Source organism: Macaca fascicularis, chromosome 2 (genome assembly GCF_037993035.2).
Source record: "Macaca fascicularis isolate 582-1 chromosome 2, T2T-MFA8v1.1".
Classification (NCBI taxonomy): Eukaryota; Metazoa; Chordata; class Mammalia; order Primates; family Cercopithecidae; genus Macaca; species Macaca fascicularis.
The window spans coordinates 16,688,094-16,708,791 of NC_088376.1; the positions used below are offsets into that span (position 1 = coordinate 16,688,094).

General features: G+C 45.6%; 1 protein-coding gene across 9 annotated transcripts in view; it reads left to right on the top strand.

Moving 5' to 3' along the window:
* The window catches only part of OSBPL10 (oxysterol binding protein like 10), a 326,956-nt gene that overhangs the window by 273,147 nt on the left and 33,111 nt on the right, over window positions 1–20,698 (top strand). For 8 of the 9 annotated variants that reach the window (XM_005545553.4, XM_005545555.4, XM_074030850.1 and 5 more), the window contains one exon: window positions 14,261–14,410. The exons of the other annotated variant lie outside the window; for it this stretch is intronic. In XM_005545553.4, the coding sequence (XP_005545610.3) occupies window positions 14,261–14,410 (150 nt within the window). The remainder of the gene's footprint in view (window positions 1–14,260; window positions 14,411–20,698) is intronic. 9 annotated transcript variants of the gene reach the window in all.

The window sequence follows — 20,698 nt, forward strand, 5'->3', positions numbered from 1 at the left end:
AATACAATTTTCTTAAACTTGTGCCTACACAAGTTTATGAGAAAAGTTGTCCATATGTCTGTGTTTGGTTTCCCCTAGCATCTAGCCCAGAACCATCTCCTCACTGGCCACCTAGGACTGGGTTTGGAGAATCCGAGGGGCTGGTAGCACACTGCCTGCGCTGCTCCCCTTTGGGAGCCAGGCCCCTATCACGTCTGCTACTTTCCTCTGCTGTTCCTTGCAGCGCCCGTGGCCGGGGATCATTAGAGCAGACCTTCTCAAATGCTAGGGGGCACCAACATCTGCTGCAGGGCCTCGGGGAGCAGGGAGGAGGAGAAAGGGAGTTGCTGTTCACTGAGTATAGAGTTTGCTTCACTGGATGAAAAAGTCCTAGAGATCTGTTGTACAATAACGTTATTATAGTTAATATTCCTGAGCTGTACACTTAAAAATGGTAAAACAGAAAAATATTAAGTTGGATATAAAGCGATACATTTGTCAAAATTCATGGTACTGTACAATAAGATTTGCATATTGTACCAAGTATAATTGTATTTCAATTAAAAGAATAAACCAACCAACCCCAAACCAGACAAACACTGGTCTCTGCCTTGCCCCCAGAGTTTCTGTGTCTATAAGTCTGGAGGGGGGCCCTAGACTTGAATTTCTATCCAATTCACAGTGATTCTGCTGCTGCAGGTCCGGGGACCACAGCAGACCTAATTTAGAACCTTTCCGTGCTGCCACTCTGCGTTCCTGCAGTACTTTACATGTTTTCTTCTGTCCCTGCTGTAGAGTTCAGGCCCATAACTGCATAATTTATGGGTAAAGCAAGACAGTCTAGCAATTAGTGGCATCAAGTGTAGAGTTCTGAAAGAATCACTGACGTGGTACCATTGACTTGAGTCGTGTGTTTCTTTCTGAATAAAGCCATTTACCGTCTGCAGATCAGAAGAAATCCATCACCCAGCACAAAGCATAAATCAATAATAATTTAAACTGTGGATCTAGAAAGCCAGAATTCTAGTCTCAGCATGTACCCGTGCTTATGATAGAAGCAAGTCATAGGTGGTAGAATTGCTTTCAGTTTTTAGGCACAGAATCATTTTATATTGGCTACCGCAACTACATTATTCCTTCATCAGTTTGTTTTTGAAGTGGAGGTGTTTGTAAAATTGTTCTTTGGTGTTTCATCAGGAATTTTAGATTTTGAAAATAATCTCTTCCCACTGAACTTTATAGGACCAAGAAGTTAAGGAAAGATAGGCATGGCAGTAACATTCGAGTGATCCCAGTAAAACTTCAACGTGGGATTTAGAGAAGGGGGGGAGTGCTCCTGCCCAGATCGTTAGAGCCAGCATCATGGCGCCAATGCTGTTCGTACAGGCAAATAACAATTGGTGGAAGGAGTAGAAATGGATTGGGAGGCCATCAAAAGTTAGAGCACCACTCTCCAATCCAACTTGCTGCAGTGAGGACAGTGTTTTCCTTCTATGCTCTCCAATATGGTAGCCACTAGTCTGAATGTGGTTAGTGCTATCAAGGAACAGAATTTTAAATTGTGTTTAATTTTAATTATTTTAAGTAGCTAAGTGTGACTAGCACCTACTGGATTAGACAGGGCAAGTCTAGAGAGTAGGGTGAGAAGTGAGTATGCTGTCCTCAGTCTAGCCTAGAGGAAGTTGAGGAGGGGAGGGGAAGTATGGGTCAGACTGAGGAAGCCCAAAGTACTGGCTGAGTAGACATTTTCGTCTAGGCAGTGGGAAGCAATTGAAGACCTTTTTTTTTTTTTTTTTTTTTGACACAGCCCTCAGGAGATCCTGAGAACATGTGCCTGATTGAAGACTTCTGAACAGAGCAGTGGGTGTCTGGGGAAGAACGCTCTGGTGGTGTGGTACAAGACAGTGTAAGAGAAGGAGTCTGGAGCGGAAGGATGAGCTGGGAGGCTGGCAGGGCCCTACATTTATGTGACCAAAGCCTAGGGTGTGGTAGCAGCAAAGATGAGGAAAGGAAGGGATGGTGGGCCAGGTGGGTCTCTGGATGGGAGGGGTCTGGGAACTTGCAGGTCTCAAGCCTGGGTGACTAGGATGGTGCGCAGAACAGGAAGGGCAGGATGCGGCTGCTGGGCTCCTTTATCGCGTGCAGGCAGGGCTGAAAGGAGGGGAGCAGAGATGAGAACAGCACTTCTCCCAGCTGAATGCCACCTGCCCATGTGTGTCGTCTTAGCTGTTTTCTATTGCCCATCGTGTTTAGTGGAATAATTGGATCTGCAGACAGTTTTGACTGGTCCATTTTGCCTCTCACTCCACCCCGCTGCCTCTTGTGCTTTCTCTCTCTCTTCCTTACCTGCCGGCTGCCAGCTCCCTGCCTTGCCTCTGATTACTGCACCCCCGCAATAACTCACTGTTTGATCTTCCACATACAGGAACTCAAAACCCAACTACTGTCTGCCCAGCAAGGCTGCAGGGTCCGGGGTGACCCAGGCCATGTCCTACACTGATTGTAATCCTCCTCCGCACCTAACACAGAGCCTTACGTGTATATTTACCCAGTAGAGGAGAATGAAGGACGTCAAACATTTCACTACCACCCCCCAGTGTGTGTCGGTCTCCCTCACGCTGGACTGTGGCAGGAGTCTTCCAAAACTGCCCTCAGTGCCCGTCCCCCCTGTGTGCAATCATATCGTTGCTTGCTTAACCATTCATCTTCTAGGGCCTGAGTTCTATTACCCAGCCTCCTCAGAATCTTCAGCAGTTCCTCATTTCCATAGGGGAAAGCCAGCTGTTTATTTCCTTTACTTATGCAACGAATAAGTCAATGTCAGATAGTATTTTTGTTGATAAAGCCACAGCAGCTAGCAAAACATTTTGGTCCTGCTTCCTGTGAGCTGACTTTCTGCAAGGGGGAAGAGATGATAAATACACATATAATACAGTTGAGAGTGATGAGTGCTGCAAGGAAAAGCAGAGCTGAGGAAGGAGCAAACCATGGAGAGGGAGGAGAGGGAGTGGTGCTGGCCTAGATGGTCAAAGGCTGCTGTGGTGAGGGGACATTGGAATTAAGATCTGTGTGAGGCCGGGTGTGGTGGCTCATGCCTGTAATCCCAGCACTTTGGGAGGATGAGACGGGTGGATCAGGAGTTCAAGACCAGCTTGGGCAACATGGTTAAACCCCATCTCTACTAAAAATACAAAAATTAGCCTGGCATGGTGGTATGCACCTGTAATTCCAGCTGCTTGGGAGGCTGAGGCAGGAGAATCACTTAAGCCCAGGAGGGGAGGGTTGCAGTGAGCTGAGATTGCACCACTGCACTCCAGCCTGGGCAACAGAGTGAGACTCTGTCTCGAAATAAAAAATAAATAAGTAAAATAAAATTTAAAAAGATCTGAGTGAAGTAAGGGGGAAGTGGATGAAGAAGACCAATAAGAGCAGGTGGAAAGGCCCTGAGGTAGGCCTCTCCTTCACGTGTTCCAAGAACAGAAGGTGGCTGGGAGGGGTGAGTAGGGTGAACAAGGAGGGGGAGTGTGATCAAGCGAAGAGTAGAGAAGTCATGGGGCAACATCGTGTAGGGCCTCGTGGACCGCAGTCAGGACTTTGACATTTAGTCTGAGTCAAGAGGGGAGGGCTTTCAGCCTAGGAGTTATATGATCAACTTTATGATTTAAGATACCTTTCAGCTACTGTGAGGAGACGTAGACTGGGAGGAGGGGCAGGAGACTGACGGGAAGCTGTTGCAGTAATTAGGAGAGAGAGGTGATGGTGGCTTTGCCAGGGTGGCTGAAGTTGTGAGAAACAATGAGATTCTAGATATAATTTGCAGAAGTTGCTGATGGATGTGATATGGAGCAGTGCATATGCAAGAAATTAAAGTCAAGAATGGTGCCAAGGCTTTTGGCCAAGTGGTTAGAAAAACAAAGCTGTTATTTACTGAGATGAGGAGGATCATATTTTGGAGCTATTAATTGAAAGGTCTGTTTTAGACACAATAAGTCTGAGATGGCCATTAGGTGATGTGTTTTCACTGCTGTAACAAATGATTATCGACTTACTGATTTAAAACAACACTAATTTATCATCTTACAGTTCCGCGTAAGAATTCAGACACAGGTCTCAGTGGGCTAAAATCAAGGTGCTGGCAGGGCTGCATTTCTTTCTGGAGGCCCTAGGAAAGAATTTGTTTCCTTGGCTTTTCCAGTTTCTAGAGGCTGCCCACATTCCTTGGCTTGTGGCCCCTTTCTTCATCTTCAGAGCCAGGAACGTTGCATCTATATTCCTCTTTCTGACCACAGCCTGGAAAGATTCTCTAAGTTTAGGGATTCATGTTTTTACATCGAGGCCACCTCAGCAATCCAGGTTAATCTCCTCATCTCAAGGTCCTTAACGTAATCACGTGTGTAAAGCTCCCCTTGTCACTTAAAGTGCCATATACACAGGTTCTGGGAATTAGGACGTGGGCAGGGGTCTGCTATCCTGCCCACCTCGGATAGCTAAGGGGGGAGATGTTGAATAGGCCACTGGGTGCACAAAGCTAGAGTTCAGGGGAGAAGGCTGAACTTGAGATACACACTTAGGAAATAAATATTTAGAAATTATTGAAAGCTGTTGGATCAGATGGGCTCTCCAAGGGAATGAGTCCTATTATAAGGCCAAAGCCCTGTGCTTGGCCTCAGCTACACTTCCCTGCAGTAGGGTTCTCTTCATCCCTGACTGGCATCATTTCTGCTGTTGGACTGTCCCCTCTTTCTCTTGGCTGCTTGAAGCGCTCCTCTTTGGTGACACCCCGCCCAGAGTCTGCCTTCTCTGTGTGAGCCCCTCTGATCACCCTGGCCACGCCCTTCCTCCTGGCCTTTGCTATTTGATTTTGTATCATATACCTTTTCATTTATTTTTCTATTTTTGATGACATTGTTGAGATATAATACACATGCCATACAATTTATCCATTTAAATTGTACCAACCATTTGGTGGATTTTAGTATATTTACAAGTATATGTCACTGTCACCACAGTCAATTTTAGAACGTTTTCATCACCTCAAAAACCCTGGACCCTTTAGCTGTCACCCCCGTTCTGCCCGTCCTCACAGCCCCTACAGCCACTCATCTGTGTTGCCTGTCTTGGATGTCTCATAGACGTGGAATCACAACACATAGCCTTCTGTGACTGGCTGTCCTTTTAAATCTAGATTTTTGTCCTTGCACACTCAAGTTTCCCACACTTTCTTTTTGGTTTTATAAATTCATTCCTTTTAAGAACTTACTGTACATCTGTTGTAAACCGCCCTTTGTGGTGGAATTCTAGAAATGAAGCCCTCAATTAGCTAGGATTCCTCCATCAAAGAGTTCCAATTAAGGTAAGCCAATAACCACATGGCCACTGCGTTCCCCTCCTGAGCCTCTGGCTGATGTTACTAATTGATCACAGCTTTCTTTCTCCTCAGATTTATAGACGGCCTCTACGTCCACCTCCACCCATGGCCCTGAGTAGCCAGCTCTAAATAATCAATTTTCCTTTGCCGAAAGAGGGCTGACATTTCTGGTCCAGTTGGAAAGTGGGTGTGCACTTGCATAAATCCACTTTGCTAAGTGCCAGAATGGGCATGTCTGAAGCACCTAGGGACAGATGGTAGGATTAAGTCTCCACCTCTGTGAAACGTGGTTGAACTAAGTCTCAAATGTTGAGTTGAAACTTACAGTCTGAAACTTACTAGTCTCCAGGGCTAGGAGAAAGAAAGATCCATGTACTCCTTCTCAACCAGAACACCGGCCCGTTGAATGCTGAGACCATATCTTAAACAAATTTCTAGCTTCAGTATCTAATGTGGTGCTTTGTTACCTGTGATCGTTGGAGGTGGCTGAGGTGATAGTAACCCTTTCAGACTCAGTGCCTGCTTGCCATTAAACCTACCCTTATGCCTTTATGTCTAAACCCATTGTGTTCTCTCTTATCAGAGCTCCAGGAAGGCTAGAATGGGGTCTTGAAGGAGTTTCTTCCCTACCTTTCCTAGGCCTAGAGAACTTGAGTGACTGTGGATGGCAGGTTCGAATAACAGGTGTGGATGGCTACTGCTCCTGTCACCTCCAAACCACAGCTGGTCCTCTGGGGTCGGTTGCTGGGATACTATCTCTGATTCACTGCATTTGCTGCTTTGTCTTTGTCTTGCTTAGTTCATACATTTGCATGTGACCTTGATTGAGACATATTTCAAAGTTCTCTGAATCCTAGCGTAGCTCCAGACCAGGGAAGGGATGCTTGCCTTGTGGTCAGGGCCCTGCAGCCCCAAAACCCTCAGTGGGGAAGGCCTAGCAGAGGAGCTTGGGTGGCATCAGTTCAGCTTTGAGAGGGAAGCTGCGGGGGAGAAGGGAGCAGCCCAAGTAGGAGGATGCAGGAGCTTTAGCAGCAACCTGAAGTCAACATACCACTGTGTGCCCAGTGCGAACATCACAGGCCTCATCAGAGCATGGCTGTTTACCAAGCACTTCTTGTGTGCCAGCCACTGTGTTCATTGCTTTGCACGCTTTGCCTTGTTGAGACCTAGAGCAGGCCTCTGAGATGTGAGAGGTGGTACCATGTCCATTTTAGAGACAGGGAGACTGAGCCTTACAGGTGGGGCATAGCGTCTTTAGGATTGATCACCAGGACTATCTGCAGCCGGATCTCCACGCTTTTCTTTTATGCATCACTGTCTCCTAAAGCTGTGGTAGTCTCTGACTTCGTGGCCTCTTCCTTATCCTCACTGTGACTTTTATCCCAAATACTCATGAGCTTCCTGTGATCTGTGCTGCTTGTGCAACATCAGAATAGGGGCCATGGAGACCTTGGTCCCACGAGCATAAACAGCTTTGCTTTCAGGGTGTCTTTCAGAGCTCTCGGCCGTGTTAGTAATTCAGCGCTGGATTTGGTTTTAAAGTGCTAGCGTTTTGCTCATTGAGATGCTGTAAAGCGCCTGACACAGTGGCACTTAGCAGGCCCTCTGTGTTGTTGGGGCCCTGCCCTTTCCCTGCTTTTCCAGGCAGCAGGGCTGATGCTGAACTTGATTTGCAGCCTCTGGGATTCTGCGCGCTGGCAGTCGGTATTCACGCTGGCACACGCCAAAAGCTCCGCTGCAAAGTTGTTGCCTACCCCTTCATTTGCCGCTGCTTCTTCCCTTTTCTTTTTTGTACTTTCTTTAGGTTTTCTTTGCTATTTCTTGATTTCTGTTTTTTCCTTTCGTTTAAAAATAGACTCTGGTTTCGGATCAGAAACGTAGAAATGAGACAAAGACATGCTGCTATTTCCTGCGAATGCTTCCCTCGAATGTTTTAAAGGAATGCCTGTTGAATCCTCTCCATATCATTGTTCCCTGTTATCTTGGCTGATGACAAATGCCCCCACTCTCTCCCCTCCCAAGAAGTGACTTCCTTCTGCCTTCCAGGGTGTGTTTTATTGAAAACTAACCTTTCTGCAGGTCGGCCCCTTTGCTCAGGAAGCGCATCTGTCCTTCCAGTCTATAAGAGCCAAGTGTGGTAAATGTGTGTGTATGTGTGGTTAGAGCCAGCCAGCCAGCTCATCCCCTGGGAGGCAGCAGGAGGATTGTGATGTCAGTGACGACAAACTCAGCATCTCCAAAAGGCAGCTGGGACCAGCTTGCTGTGTGGACATGCGTGTACTTGTACCTGTCAAGGATAAGATCCAGCTTCTCCGTCGGGTTCCCCTCGCAGTGGCCTCGTTGTTGAATCTACCTCCAAATGGCAAGATAAGGTCCCCTAAATTCGCTGGTGGCCTTTGAGGCACAGTTGGTTGCCTGGCTTTGGAAGTGGCTCCATGTAGAGGATAGTACATGTGCAGGAGCCTTCAACAGCTGCCCTGCAGCAGGGCCGAGGGGCACCAACTATACCAGACACCAGCTGAAGACATGTGTCCACAGCTTCTGTCTTCGGCATGACTTCTGACCAGAGTGGAACATCCACCCGTTCAGCTGAGATACCCTCTACCCAGCAAAGATGGCCTACTTTTGGAGAATTAGACACAGCCACCAAAAAGACACTTCCGGAGGAGAAATCTCACCTGTGCAGTATGTGGGAAGGACAGTAGGTTCATCAGGATCAACCATTTTGCATTCATATGACAAAACTTTCTATCTCTGTGTCCTCAGGGGAGATACTTTTTCCAAGCATGTAGTAGTGAATGCCTTGCCCTTGGTAGTCACGTGATATGAGTTTCTTACTGGAAATGGGGACAAGAAGGCCAAGTGAAATTTCCCGGATTGCTGGCCATCTTTGTATACCCTGGGCTATGCTGATGTAATTGACATATATACGGAGTTGGCCTGGATCTTCAGTTGTGGCTATGCCAGTTTTCATGACCTTTGCCTGTTAGATGGGGTTCTTAAGATATGAAATGTCACTGATTGTGAAGACACACTGTGAGGATTATGTAATGATGGTGATAATTTGGTTAAATATGCTGTACGTATTGGAATGAGAAAATGACTAGAGATGAAAGGGACTAAGTCCTTGGTTTTATGGATGCTGTACTGCAGCACTAACACTATTATTGTTAGAACGGAAGGTCAGGTGCAGTGGTTCATGCCTGTGATCCCAGCACTTTGGGAGGCCAAGATGGGAGGATCACTTGAGGGCCAGGAGTTTGAGACCAACTTTGGCAACATAGCCAGACCCTGTCTCTAGTTTAATAAAAAATTAAATTTTTTTAACTGAAAGAAGATCTGCAAAATGGATTCAGGAATTGGTCCTTGGGCACTTGCTCCTCATAGACACTGAGACCCCATGGTTTCTCTTCTGCAACTCACTGTGTTTCTTGATTTATCCCCTTTGTCTTCTACGTGCCTACTCTTCTAATCTCTCCAGTCCCTCGCTTCTGTGTCTCGACTCCACCCTCTTTATTTTTCTAGAACCCCTTATTTCCTGACAAGCCAGCTTCTGTTGACTCTTTTCCCCTAGCAAACATAAGTATTCTTGCCCCCGTGGCCATTGTTGCATGTTATTGTCTGTTCTGTGTCGTTACGGAATTGAGAAATAATTTGTCTATAAGGGAATGTCATTCCCTGGTTACTTCTTTGCCATGCTGCTGTGTACCTGACAGTTCTCTTTTCTGAGGATATCTGAGCATGGTGCTTTGGGTCTTCTCACCTACTGCCTGCATTTCTGTGACCCTCAGACTACCAAATTTTTTTTTTGACATGGCTAGATTTCCCCATAAAGATACTATCTAGATGTGTTTGGTCTTGTCACTCAGTGCCAAGGTTTTTTGGTATGGCTCAGTTCACCCCAGTGCCTCCTTGCCAAGTTAACAGTGTGTAGGGAAAGTTGCCAGGCTTTAAAAATGATTGAACTGCAATATGCTTGCTGCTAAAAGAGAATATGATGTTCATTCTCTAGCTGGCTTTATTGTCTGTCGTTGCCATATAGGTTTTCAGGAAGGTTGCAGGTCACTGGAGCTCAGTGGGTGATGTTTTTCTGTTGTAGATATTGTCTATTTATTGGATACTTATTTACTTGGGCATGAGATGGCTTTAGGAATCCATCTTAATCCTTGCTAGAGTAGACCCTCCTACCCCTGCATGTCTGTGATTCCTGGTTTGGCACAGAAAAGCTCCCTGTCCAAAGGCAAAATGCACCTTTAATGGTTAGGCGATGGAACCACGCCGGCTTCTGCCATGATGTCTCAAATCTAACCAGTAAGGATTCAGTCCTGTGAATTAAGATATTAGGTTATAAGGCCGTGTACAAATAAAGGAAACGCTAGTAGATCAGACTGCTTGTGTTGACCCCCTCTATCTGAAGGCCAGATCTAGGTTGAGAGAGAAGACAGGTCACTAAAGCAGGAAGGATGGGGTGGGGTAGGAGTCCTCCGTCTGAGGAGGGGAAAGCAGGAGTGAAGTGCCAGGAAAGAGAGTACCTTTGGGGACATGGGTGGGGTGAATGAAGCCTGTGACAGGGAAATGAGTGGACTCTGCAGACAAATGTCCATTTCATGGTTTTTCCTGGCACGGACCCAAACTGTAGTTACATTACGTATATGTATTGAATAAAAAGATTGGCATTTCAGTCGTGCTTGAAATTTGCATTTGTATTGAAGAATTAAGATTCTTGTTTGAGAGATGAAAGCAAAGCTAAATGTTTCTCCCACATTGGTGTCCCCATTGAGAAGACTGTTGGACCACACAAACCTAACACACATCACAGTTGTGCCTCCTGGCTTTGGCCTCGGTGGCATAGCCCCATATACCTGCTTCTCCTTATAAATAAGAAGCAGAGGCCTGCGGTTAAGGGCAGGGTAACATCTGTAGATGCTGTGACTGTCTTGGATTAGACCGTTCCCAGCCCAAGAGCCCATCTCTCACATGGTCTCAGCCTTTGGTCCTCGAGAGGCCAGAGGTCAGTGAAGGGGCAGAGATCCTTCTAAGAATCCAGGGGGAGCTGTGGACCCCTCTTCAGAAAAATGCCCAGACTTACAGTTTTTACATAAAATTTCAAGGATGGGGGTGAATATTTTAAGGGCTGTCCCTGGGGCCCAGGCCAAGAACCCTTGCTCTAGGCACAGGTCACTGTGGGTCACCAGGGAATGTCCCTAAGCCCCAGCCTGCCCGTGAAACTTTTTCCTGCCCATCGAATTTTCACTTATCATTCTCCCCATTTGCTAATAGGCACAGTTGCTTGATTTTTGTAGCACCATATGCCCTGAGGTGCTTGTGTGGTAGAAATATTGAGTCATAATTTCTGTTTTTATTAAAATCCTCATTTTTTCAAAGCCTGCTTCTCTTTAACACATATTTTAATTCCATTTTATCTTCAAGTTTACATACATTTTTGTGACTAGGCTGGCTCATTTGCAAAAATCTCTGGGGAATGGGGGATCTGAAGATTCTTCTGCTTAAGTCTTATAAATTCTCTCAGCATTATGAAACCATTTCTCATGTTCATATTTTTCAGAGATGGGGGAACACTGTTCTGCCATTTTTGATGACCTTGAGACAGTTGTTATTGTTTTATAAGTGAAAATTTGCAGAGATTCAGAGAGGGGAGGCGTGCAGGGACTCCCAGGAGACAAGCGGGACTTTGTAAGAGAAGAGGGGTGTGGATGTGGATAAGCATGGGGACCTGATTATGGAAACCAGCACTTAGAGAGGGTGACAATTATCAGTCTCTTTGAATTCCACATCAGCGTAGTGGAATCAACAAACCCTTGACCCTAAAAGGGAAGGAGGTTTTGTGTCTTTAAAACTCCATTAAGACCTGTCTCTTCAAACCCTCCATTCCTTGCAGTGGATGCCTATGTGGGTGCTTTGTGGATGCCAGTAGATTGGCATTTACATTGCCATGGACCTATTTCAGACAGAGTTGACCTGTTGATTACTCCTACCTTTCCATCCATGTACCCCCAAGTTGGACCACAATGGGGGTTGGGGGGATCTTCTCTTTGTGCGGATGGACTGAGCTGCAGTGTGGGTGGATTGAAAGTGTCCTCTAAGATATTTACTGTCAACATGGTGTATGAAACCAGCTTAACTCTGATTATTGACTTGAGGCTGGGTAAGGGAAGTTTTTACAAATCACATTGGGAGAAAAAGGGCAAATTCTCAGAGGCTGTGGGAGAGAAAACAGTCCTAGGTCCTTGTTTAAGGTTGGGGCGTGGCTTGCTCAGGATTTGTGCCACCAAAGGGCAGTGTGCCAGGCTCCCATGGCCGTCCTTCCCTGGGCAGGACTCCAGGGCCACCAGTCACCCCGGATGACTCAGCTTCTGGGGCACCTGCGCCAGCCTTAATTTCCTCTGCTGCAGCCAGTGTCTTTGAGAGGAATCGTCAGACACAGAGGACATGCTGTTGATTTACAGTGGGGAAGACTGGAGGGCTTTGTGTTCACATTTATGTGTGTACTTAGTATCACGCGACTGGATCTTGTGAAAGACTTTCTGGCTACTGGAAGTCAGGGACAAGCTGGATTTAATTTTCGAGTAAGGCAGACAGCAGGAGGAGGTGTGGTCCCCGAAGGTCTGTAAACACATCGCACTGAGTGTAGCCGTGAGTGGGAAGATGAGGATTTCCCCTGCACTGGCTTGTGAGCAAATAGGAAATCACAGCTTTAGAAGAATGAATCATTCTTTGCTTCATGAAGTTTATGGCAGCCTCAGTGGAGCAATTGATTTAGTATGCAGTCCATTCTTTGTGAGAACAGCTAATTTCAAGCAGAAAATAATTGCCCACGAAATGGAGCTGCCTTTCCTGTTGAGATGTCTAAGGACTTTGCAGCCCACCCCACCTGTTGGGTATACCGTGGTGGTTGGATTTCACTTGTTTTTGATTGTCCTTTTTCTTCCCAAAGTAGAATGCCCAGGCACTGCCCTCTCCTCCCCCAGCTGGTGCTGGGATGAGAGGAATTCTGCTAATACAGATTACTGCCCACCAGGTCACTGCAGAGGAAGTTGCAGCTGTAGCACCTTTGCCATTGGGAGGGATTTGTGTCTCAGCTCTCTGACTTCCATAGCGTAGACTGGAAATGGAAGCTCACAGGGAGCTGAGACAGCCACCCACTTTGAAACTGACCTGAGATCCAGAAGAGGCAAAAGGGAGGAGAGCCAGGAGGACAGGCTGGTGGAAGGGAGGCCCTGCTAATCTCAGCGTTAGCCATTCAGGCTCGTAGCAGTGGTGGCCTTGGCAACGGCAGCAGTCACGCAGCAGCACGGGGTGTCATGAGGTGAAGCTGGAAGAGACCCTCAGGGCCACTGGCTGTAAGTGCTGGGCTCCTGTGTCCTTCTACCCCTAACTTCCAGTGTAGAATCAGGGTAACTCACAGCTCAGAGACTTCCCTCTGGCTTCGCTTCTCAGGGTTAGCACAGGTAAGGATTCCTCAATTATTTCAGCATAATCTAGCAAAGCAACTTGCCAGTGATGTCAGATAATACCCATTATGAGGTGGCTAGAGAACTGGGCACATAATGAAAGAAAACTTAGCTTTTGGCTGGGGGAATAGCCTGTGGGCTTCACTGAGACCTTCCCAACCGTCTCTTTAGAATTGGGATTATTTCGAGCTGATTGAGAACACCTTAGGAGTATGTCTATGGAAAATGTCTATTTACGTTGAAGTTTTAAAAATGCCTACCCCAGGAGGGAAGGAACCACCATTATTACCTCTCTTTGGAATGTTGGAAAGGAATGGTCAGTGTGGGTATGTAAGGCCAGAAAGTTTTAAACACCTTGACCACTAAAATAACCTTTGTATGTTAGAAGTGCCTGTAGATATAAAATGATTCTGTCTAATGAGGTTAGTAAATTGTTCGTTTTTTGCATGAACGTTTGGACAAGTCTGTATCCTTTCATATTTAATTCCTTTGAGCTTCTGAATTTCTGTAGATTATGTCTGACCTGTTATTGATAATTGGAAAGAAATGTATAATGTTCTGTGCAGAGTGCTTTTGCTTATATATAAGCAAGCATCATAAGAACATAGGTAAATGTGGAGTGTGGAATGTGGAGACTTCTTTCAATAGAATGCTGAAGGCAATTTACCTTGTAGCCAGAGTTCTTAACACTTGGATATTGGAAAATTTTATGTGCGGTAATCCCCTTGCCCAGTTTAATAAGTTGCCTGTTTTCTATGTAATGTGAAAAAATGGAATCGAGTGATTGAATTAATAAACTTGCATCGAGGAAAGCAGGGTCTGTTGGCCAGTGTGAATCCCAGTAGTATTATAAAGTTTCGGGAGTTTTGCCTTACATTTTCATTTGGTGCCTTCCTCCCTAAATTAATGCCAATTCTCAGCCTTTTCTTACACCTGATAGAGTGATCCTAATTGATTTGGATAGAAATAGTCTTAGAGCACATTTTTCCATAAATAATTTTAGTTACTCCCTGGATAATCCAACTTTTACTTATAAACAGAAAAATTTATGTTAGATATGAAGTGGCCTGGGTCGTGCAAGTTAACGGGAGTTGAACTTTGGTAAATTCCTACTTGCTAATAGGCAAAAATGAAGGGAACTCATACCCATATACTATAGTTAGTTTCTTAAAGAACAGGGAGCTATTTCGTCAGGGGAAGTCCCTTTGGCTCACTAATCGGGGAAGACGGGAGAGATGAAAGGGGATATGCAGTGTCCAAGGCACAGGGCCGACCCCCAGGGGACTCATCTGCCCCATGGCCAACAGGACTGGGTCACAGAGCAGCTCTCTGCGGGACAGGATTGGGTTTCTTCTGTCATTGCAAAGCATATGAATTCATACACTTTATTTCTAACTTCTGTTGGACCAGCTGGTGATTTTTATTGATTATTTCATTTTAGCCAAACTCAGGCTCTGAATTGGTTTTGTCTGAAGATGAAAAAAGTGACAATGAAGATAAGGAAGAGACGGAATTGGGCGTCATGGAGGATCAGCGTAGTATAATTCTTCATCTCATTTCACAACTCAAACTTGGAATGGATTTGACCAAGGTAGGTTGGCATGTCCCCCTGGATTTGTGGTCCATTGTTGGGGTTCCGTCTCTATCCTCAAGCCTTCTCTATATACATTCTTTTCATTGCGGTGAGATTGGAGAAGTAGAGTGGGGAAAAAGGCCAGCATTGCTTTCAAGTATGGATATTCCAGGTATAATTTGAAAGGACATTTTTGTACACAAATGGTTATCCTCAGGGCTGGGCAGCCTTGCATTTGATTCTTGGGAGGAGGTGCTACTCTACAAGGGCAGGGAGAACATCAGAAAAAGCATATGAGATGGTATGGAAAATTCAAGGTACTATTTCTTTGTTTCTTGCTGTGTTCTAGAGATAATTGTAGGTAGCCTATAGAGATGACTGTGACACAGTGGCCATAGAGGGAAAAGATGGGGAAGGCAAATGGTGGCGCCGGGAATGAAGCCACTCTGCACACCCAACCTCACGACTGGCTGAGGGCTGTCCTTAGCTGTAACCGCTGGTCCCCAAGGGTAACCTTGTTGGTGATCTGAATCTCATTGCCATAGGTAGAAGTGGAACCAACTCTTCTTGGTGCTGAGTGCAGGCAAGATGCTTCCTGAGGAACCTCACCAAGAGTACCTGTGTCCTCACCACTAATGTCATGGAGAGGGTCCCACATACGTTACCCCTCACCTCTAGTCAGTAGCTTCATTCTGGAGGCAAGCAGGAAAGGCAATTTTGTATGTAGCTGAAAGGTTGTGTGGTGTCACTGGGGCCATTGTTAGGTGATAGAAAGAACCTGGAGTTCGTCCTTCCTGGGTTCCACTCCCAGACAGTTACTCCAGTTGGGAGCCTTCCTGGCATGGTGGCATGAGAATTGCAGGAGGCGTGCAGAGGACCTAACCCGGTGCTGAGCTCCTAGCAAGTGTGTCACCATCTTATCCTTATGAAATGCTATGTTATGTGGTTTGACTGTGGTGGGGTAGAGAAGCAGCTGTCACACAGACAGACAGACATGATCTGTGGGGAGGGTGTGCTGGGGAAGGAAGTTCTAGATTCTGAAGGCCAGCTAGAAAAATGTGGATGTCAGAGCCACTGAAGGCACAGCCTGGGGAACAGCCCTAAGGGCAGTTGGCTTGGTTGGCCACAGTGAAGGCCCTGGATTCTACAATCTCATCTCGGACTAGGCAGGGGGCCAGAGGAGAGAGGGAAGTGGCAGGAGTGTGAGGAATTCTTTGAAGAGGAAGATGACAGAACAGGGTGACTGACCATTTATAGAAGATAGGAGAGAGACTGAGGAGATGGGAGCCTCTCAGATGACAGACAAATCTTTTCTTTGAAGTGTTTTCATGGGTTTGAATGTGAGCGTGTCTGATATTCTGGGAGACTGCACCACTTTAAACAAAACAGTGGGCCCACACAGAGGATGCCAGACATAGAAATTTCCCTCTTCGCCATCCTCCACCCTCTGTGTGGCTGCTTTTGTTTTGCACGCCAAGCTATGACGACCTGTTCTCCATGCTGCTGCCTTCCCTTCATTTCAGTCCTCTAGCTGGATAATGCTCATTGTTTTTCAGCTACAGGAGTCATTTAAATGCCTGACTTTTAAAAGATACCCATGTTTTATTCTTGTGGATTGTGTAGACACCCAGATGGAGCTTGAGTTAAAGTTTGATGAAGTGTGCATGATAATAATGTATACAAGTACGATCTAAAATCACAGTGTTTCCAAACTGGGTCATGAACCATTAGTGGGTTGTGAAACCATTTCTAAAGAATGAAATAAAATACAGAAGAAAATATCAGAGCATTCTGCACATGAAACCTAGTTCTTTTGATACATGTGTACTGGGTCACGATGTAAAATATATTCTCATTGTGGATTTTTTTTAATGTTTATAAAACTCAGACCTAGAATCATGAATGACAGAGGAAAGAGATTGTAAGAGAAATTGAAATTGCCAAGGTCAGATATGGAGAAGCAAGAAAATGCTGAGAGGACTATATTATGGCAAGCTGAGTGTCTGAGCGACTTCACGTTATTCCTGTCTTGGCCTAAAATAAAGAAATATCGCAACTGTGCCTTTCGTGTTTATTATTGTTTTATTAGAATATGATTGTTTTGCATTTTCAGAGCCACAGCCTCTTCCTGAAAGAGCAGACATTGCATTTCTCCCAATACTCAGTTGAGTACCTGAAAGAATAACTTTTCCTGTCTAGAGTTTATTAACTTACTTTACTGGGAAGACTCTGTCATTCAAAAACCAAAGGAAGACTTGACAAACTGAAATACTTGTGAGAGAAAGAGGTAGAACTGTTACTATCCTATGTGGTTTCTTGGCTTCTGTTGCCTTGCATTATAAAAAGGTTGATGAAATTTCCTCTCTCCTTACTGTCCCCTTTTCTCTTCTTGGCACTTGTCCATGTCATTAAGTTAACCCTGTACTAAATAAGCAAGCAGTGGAAGAACTTAGCCAGAATGGAGTATCTGATGAGCAGGCACCCTGGAGAGAGAATGTTCTTCACCTCAAGGATGAAGGTCTAGTCTCTCTCCAAAAACAAGTATACTTCCGTATCCCTGAGGATGTGCCAGTGTTGACACATTTGTGAGTCATGACCAGCCCAACTGGGCACGTAGTGCTGTATCTTGCCATGTTTCACTGTGGTTACCAGACAGGGCCAGGTTCGTGGATGTTTGACCTGTGAGGTTGCTCAGTACCCCATGCTCGGAAGTGCTCCAGGCTTGGATTAATGCCCTGCTATCACTGTCTTGAAATTCTCAATAATTTTCAAATAAGGGGACTTGCGTTTTCACTTTCCACTGTGCCCCACACAGCATGTAGCTTCCTGCCTCCAGAAGCACCCTTGTCTGCCTTCTTTGCTCAGGGTGGCACCATAACCCCAAGTTACTGGTGACTACCACCACTGGATAACCCACTGTATTTCCACATCTTGTGGGTAGCCTAGAAAAGAAGAGAGGATGGAGGAACCACAGTGAGGTGGAGGGTCACCAAAGGTCTGGAGTGTTGTGCATGCTGGTGAGTGGCTCCATTGAACCTGGAGTGGGCGTTAGGATCAGATCCTACAGAGCCTATGGGCCATGTGAAGGGGACAAACTTGATCCTGAGGACTATGGGAAGCCTTGGAAAGTTTGAGCAAATGAGCAACATCGTGTGGTGTTAAGGAGATCCTGACATGACTGTTGTGCCAAGTTCCAGGCTCCAAGAAGGGCCCACAAAATGCAGTATTGAGGTTGGAGGCTTAGGACCATTTTTACATAGTTTTCAGGGATATGAAAGGCAACCATTTGTAATGCGTTCACTCATGTAACATGTATTTATTGAGCACTGCACATGCTAGATACTGTTTTAGACAGTGGGATTGCAGCAGAGTATTCAGAATCCATGCCCTGATGGGGCCTGAGTGATGATGGAAGGAAACAGACAAGAAACAAGTGAGAGAGAGGGAAGGAAGGACGAAAAGAAAAGGAGATGGAGATGAAGTATAATGAAGAGAAATAGAGCATGTTAGGGAGGATAGCTGGTGGTGGGATGGGAGTCCCTCTTAGGTAAACTGGTCAGGGTGGCTAGGTAACATTTGAGTGGAGACCAGATTTAAATGAGGGAGACAGCCGTGTGAGCATCTACGGAAGAGTGTTCTGGTCAGAGGGGATGGGGGTGAAAAAGGCCCAAGATGGATCTTGTTTGGCATTTGGGCATGAGGCCAATGTGGATGGATCAGAGTGAACTGAGTGGAATTGGCAGGAGAGTAAGTTGGTGAGACAGCAGGTCATAGGGCCGTTTAGGATATTGTGAGGGCTCAGGATGTTGTTTTGAGTGATATGGGCGGCCCCTGGAGGGTTTTGAGCAAGGGAATATGTGATCTTACTTGTATTTTTGTTTTATTTTTATTTTATATTTTTGAGATGTATTCTCGCTCTGTCACCCAGGCTGGAGGACAATGGTGCCATCTTGGCTCACTGCAACCTCCACCTCCTGGGTTCAAGTGATTCTCCTGCCTCAGCCTTCCGAGTAGCTGGGATCACAAGTGTGTGCCACCATGCCCAACTGTTTTTTTGTATTTTAAGTAGATACGGTGTTTTACCATGTTGCCCAGGCTGGTCTCGAGCTCCTGGCCTCAAGTGATCCACCTGCCTTGGCCTTCCAAAGTGCTGGGATTATAGACATGAGCCACCATGCCTGCTTGCTTGTATTTTTAAAGGGTAATTTTGACTCTGCTGTGAAAAATAGACTGAGGCGGGGTGACTGGGGTGTGAAGAGCAGGGGTCAGGGTAGAAGAGGAAGCTGGCCGGGCGCGGTGACTCACGCCTGTAATCCCAGCACTTTGGGAGGCTTAGGAGGGTGGATCACAAGGTTAGGAGTTTGAATCCAACCTGGCCAACATAGTGAAACCCTGTCTCTACTAAAAATACAAAAAATTAGCTGGGTGTGGTGGTGGGCACCTGTAATCCCAGCTACTCGGGAGGCTGAGGCAGGAAAATTGCTTGAACCCGGGGGGTGGAGGTTGCAGTGAGCCGAGATCATGCCATTGCACTCCAGCCTGGGCGACAGCGCGAGACTCCATCTCAAAAAAAAGGAGGGAGCTACTATAGTAACCTAGGTGAGGTGCTGGTGGCACAGTGCTGGTGGCTGATTCTGGATGTGCATAGAAGATACTGCCAACAGGATTTGCATATGATATGCAGTATGAGAGAAAGAGAGGAATAAAAGATGACTCTAAAGTTTTAGCCTGAACAGCTAAAATAATTATTATTATTAATTGCTATTTGTTTTATTATTTTTTATTTTTTGTTTTATTGTGTTTTTAAATTTTGTTTTATTCTTTTATTTCTGGCCTGAACAGCTAGAATAATAATTATTATTAATTGCCATTTGTTTTATTGTTTTATTGTTAATTGCCATTTATTATTAGTTGCCATTTGTTTCAGTTATCTATTGCTGGTAACTAACCACCCCCAAATTTTTTTTATTCATGGTTATGCAATCTGGAATGGGCTCAGCAGGGCAGCTCTTATGCTGGTCTTGCCAGTGGTCACTCATGCCTGTTGTTCGCTGGTGAGTTGGACTTGGCCGGAAGAGCTGGGCTCTTCTTTCTTCGTGAAGTCTTAGGACCTTTCTCTCTTCATGTGTTCTTCCCACATGGTTTCTCCAACTGGGTTGCCAGACTTCTTAAATGGCAGCTCAAGGCTTCTAAGATGGCAAAAGTGGAAGCTGATAAGCCTTCCTAAGACTTAGGCCCCAAACTGGCACAAGATAACTTCTATTTTATTGATTAAAGTAAGTCACACATCCAGGCCAGATTGAAGGAGGACTATGCAAAAGTGTAAATTCCAGGAGGTGTGGTTTATTGAAAGTCACCAATGTAACAGATTACCACTCCATTTTATGGAGGAGAAGGAGACTAGGGAAGAACAGGTTGGAGATGTTGGGGCTATCACAAATCCAGTCTTGGATCTGATTAGATCTGAGATATCCATCCGCTAGGCATTCAAGAGGACATGTAGGCATTTGGATATATACAAATCTGGAGTTCATGAGTGAGGCTCAGGTACAAGTTTGAGAGGAAACAATGTATAGATGGTGTTCAAAGCCATGAGGCTAGATGAGTTTCTCTAGAGAATGAGTAGAGACATGGGGAAAAATATCCAATTACAGGGTCCTGGGATATTCCAACACGGAGGGGTCAGGAAGGTGGGAAGAATCTAGCAAAGGAGATTAAGAAGGTTCAGCCAGTGAAGTAAGATAGAAGTCAGAGGAGTGTGATGTTGTGGAAGCCGCGTAAAGAGAGAGTATCAAGAAGAAAGAATTGATCAGCTGTATTAAATTGCTGCTGATGGGTCCAGAAAGCTGGGGCCTGCAAATGGACCCTTGTATTTGGCTTTGCCAAAGTCTAATTGGAGTGCATTCAAGGGAGAATGGGAAAAAATGTGGTATAAAGACAGGGAATAAAGATAGCTCTTTAAAGGAACTTTGATATTAAGGGAACAGAAAATTGGGTGGAAACTGTAAGAGTATCTGAAATTAAGGGAGATTTGGTTTCTTAAGATGCTTGAATGCTGATGGGATTAAGAGAGGAAAAAATGCTGCAGGAGAGAGGAAGCAGATGAGTGCGGGAATTTGAGGAGGTGAGAGGGCATGGGATCCAGTGCATGGAAGGGGAGTTGGCCAGAGATAGGATAATCCATCCATTGCAGCAGGGAGGCAGGCAGAGAGAGACACCAGAAGATGGCAGGAGACCTTCGTGGTTAAGCACATGGCTCTGGGCCAGACTGCCTGGGCTGGCATCTCACTGAGTTCCTGTCTATAT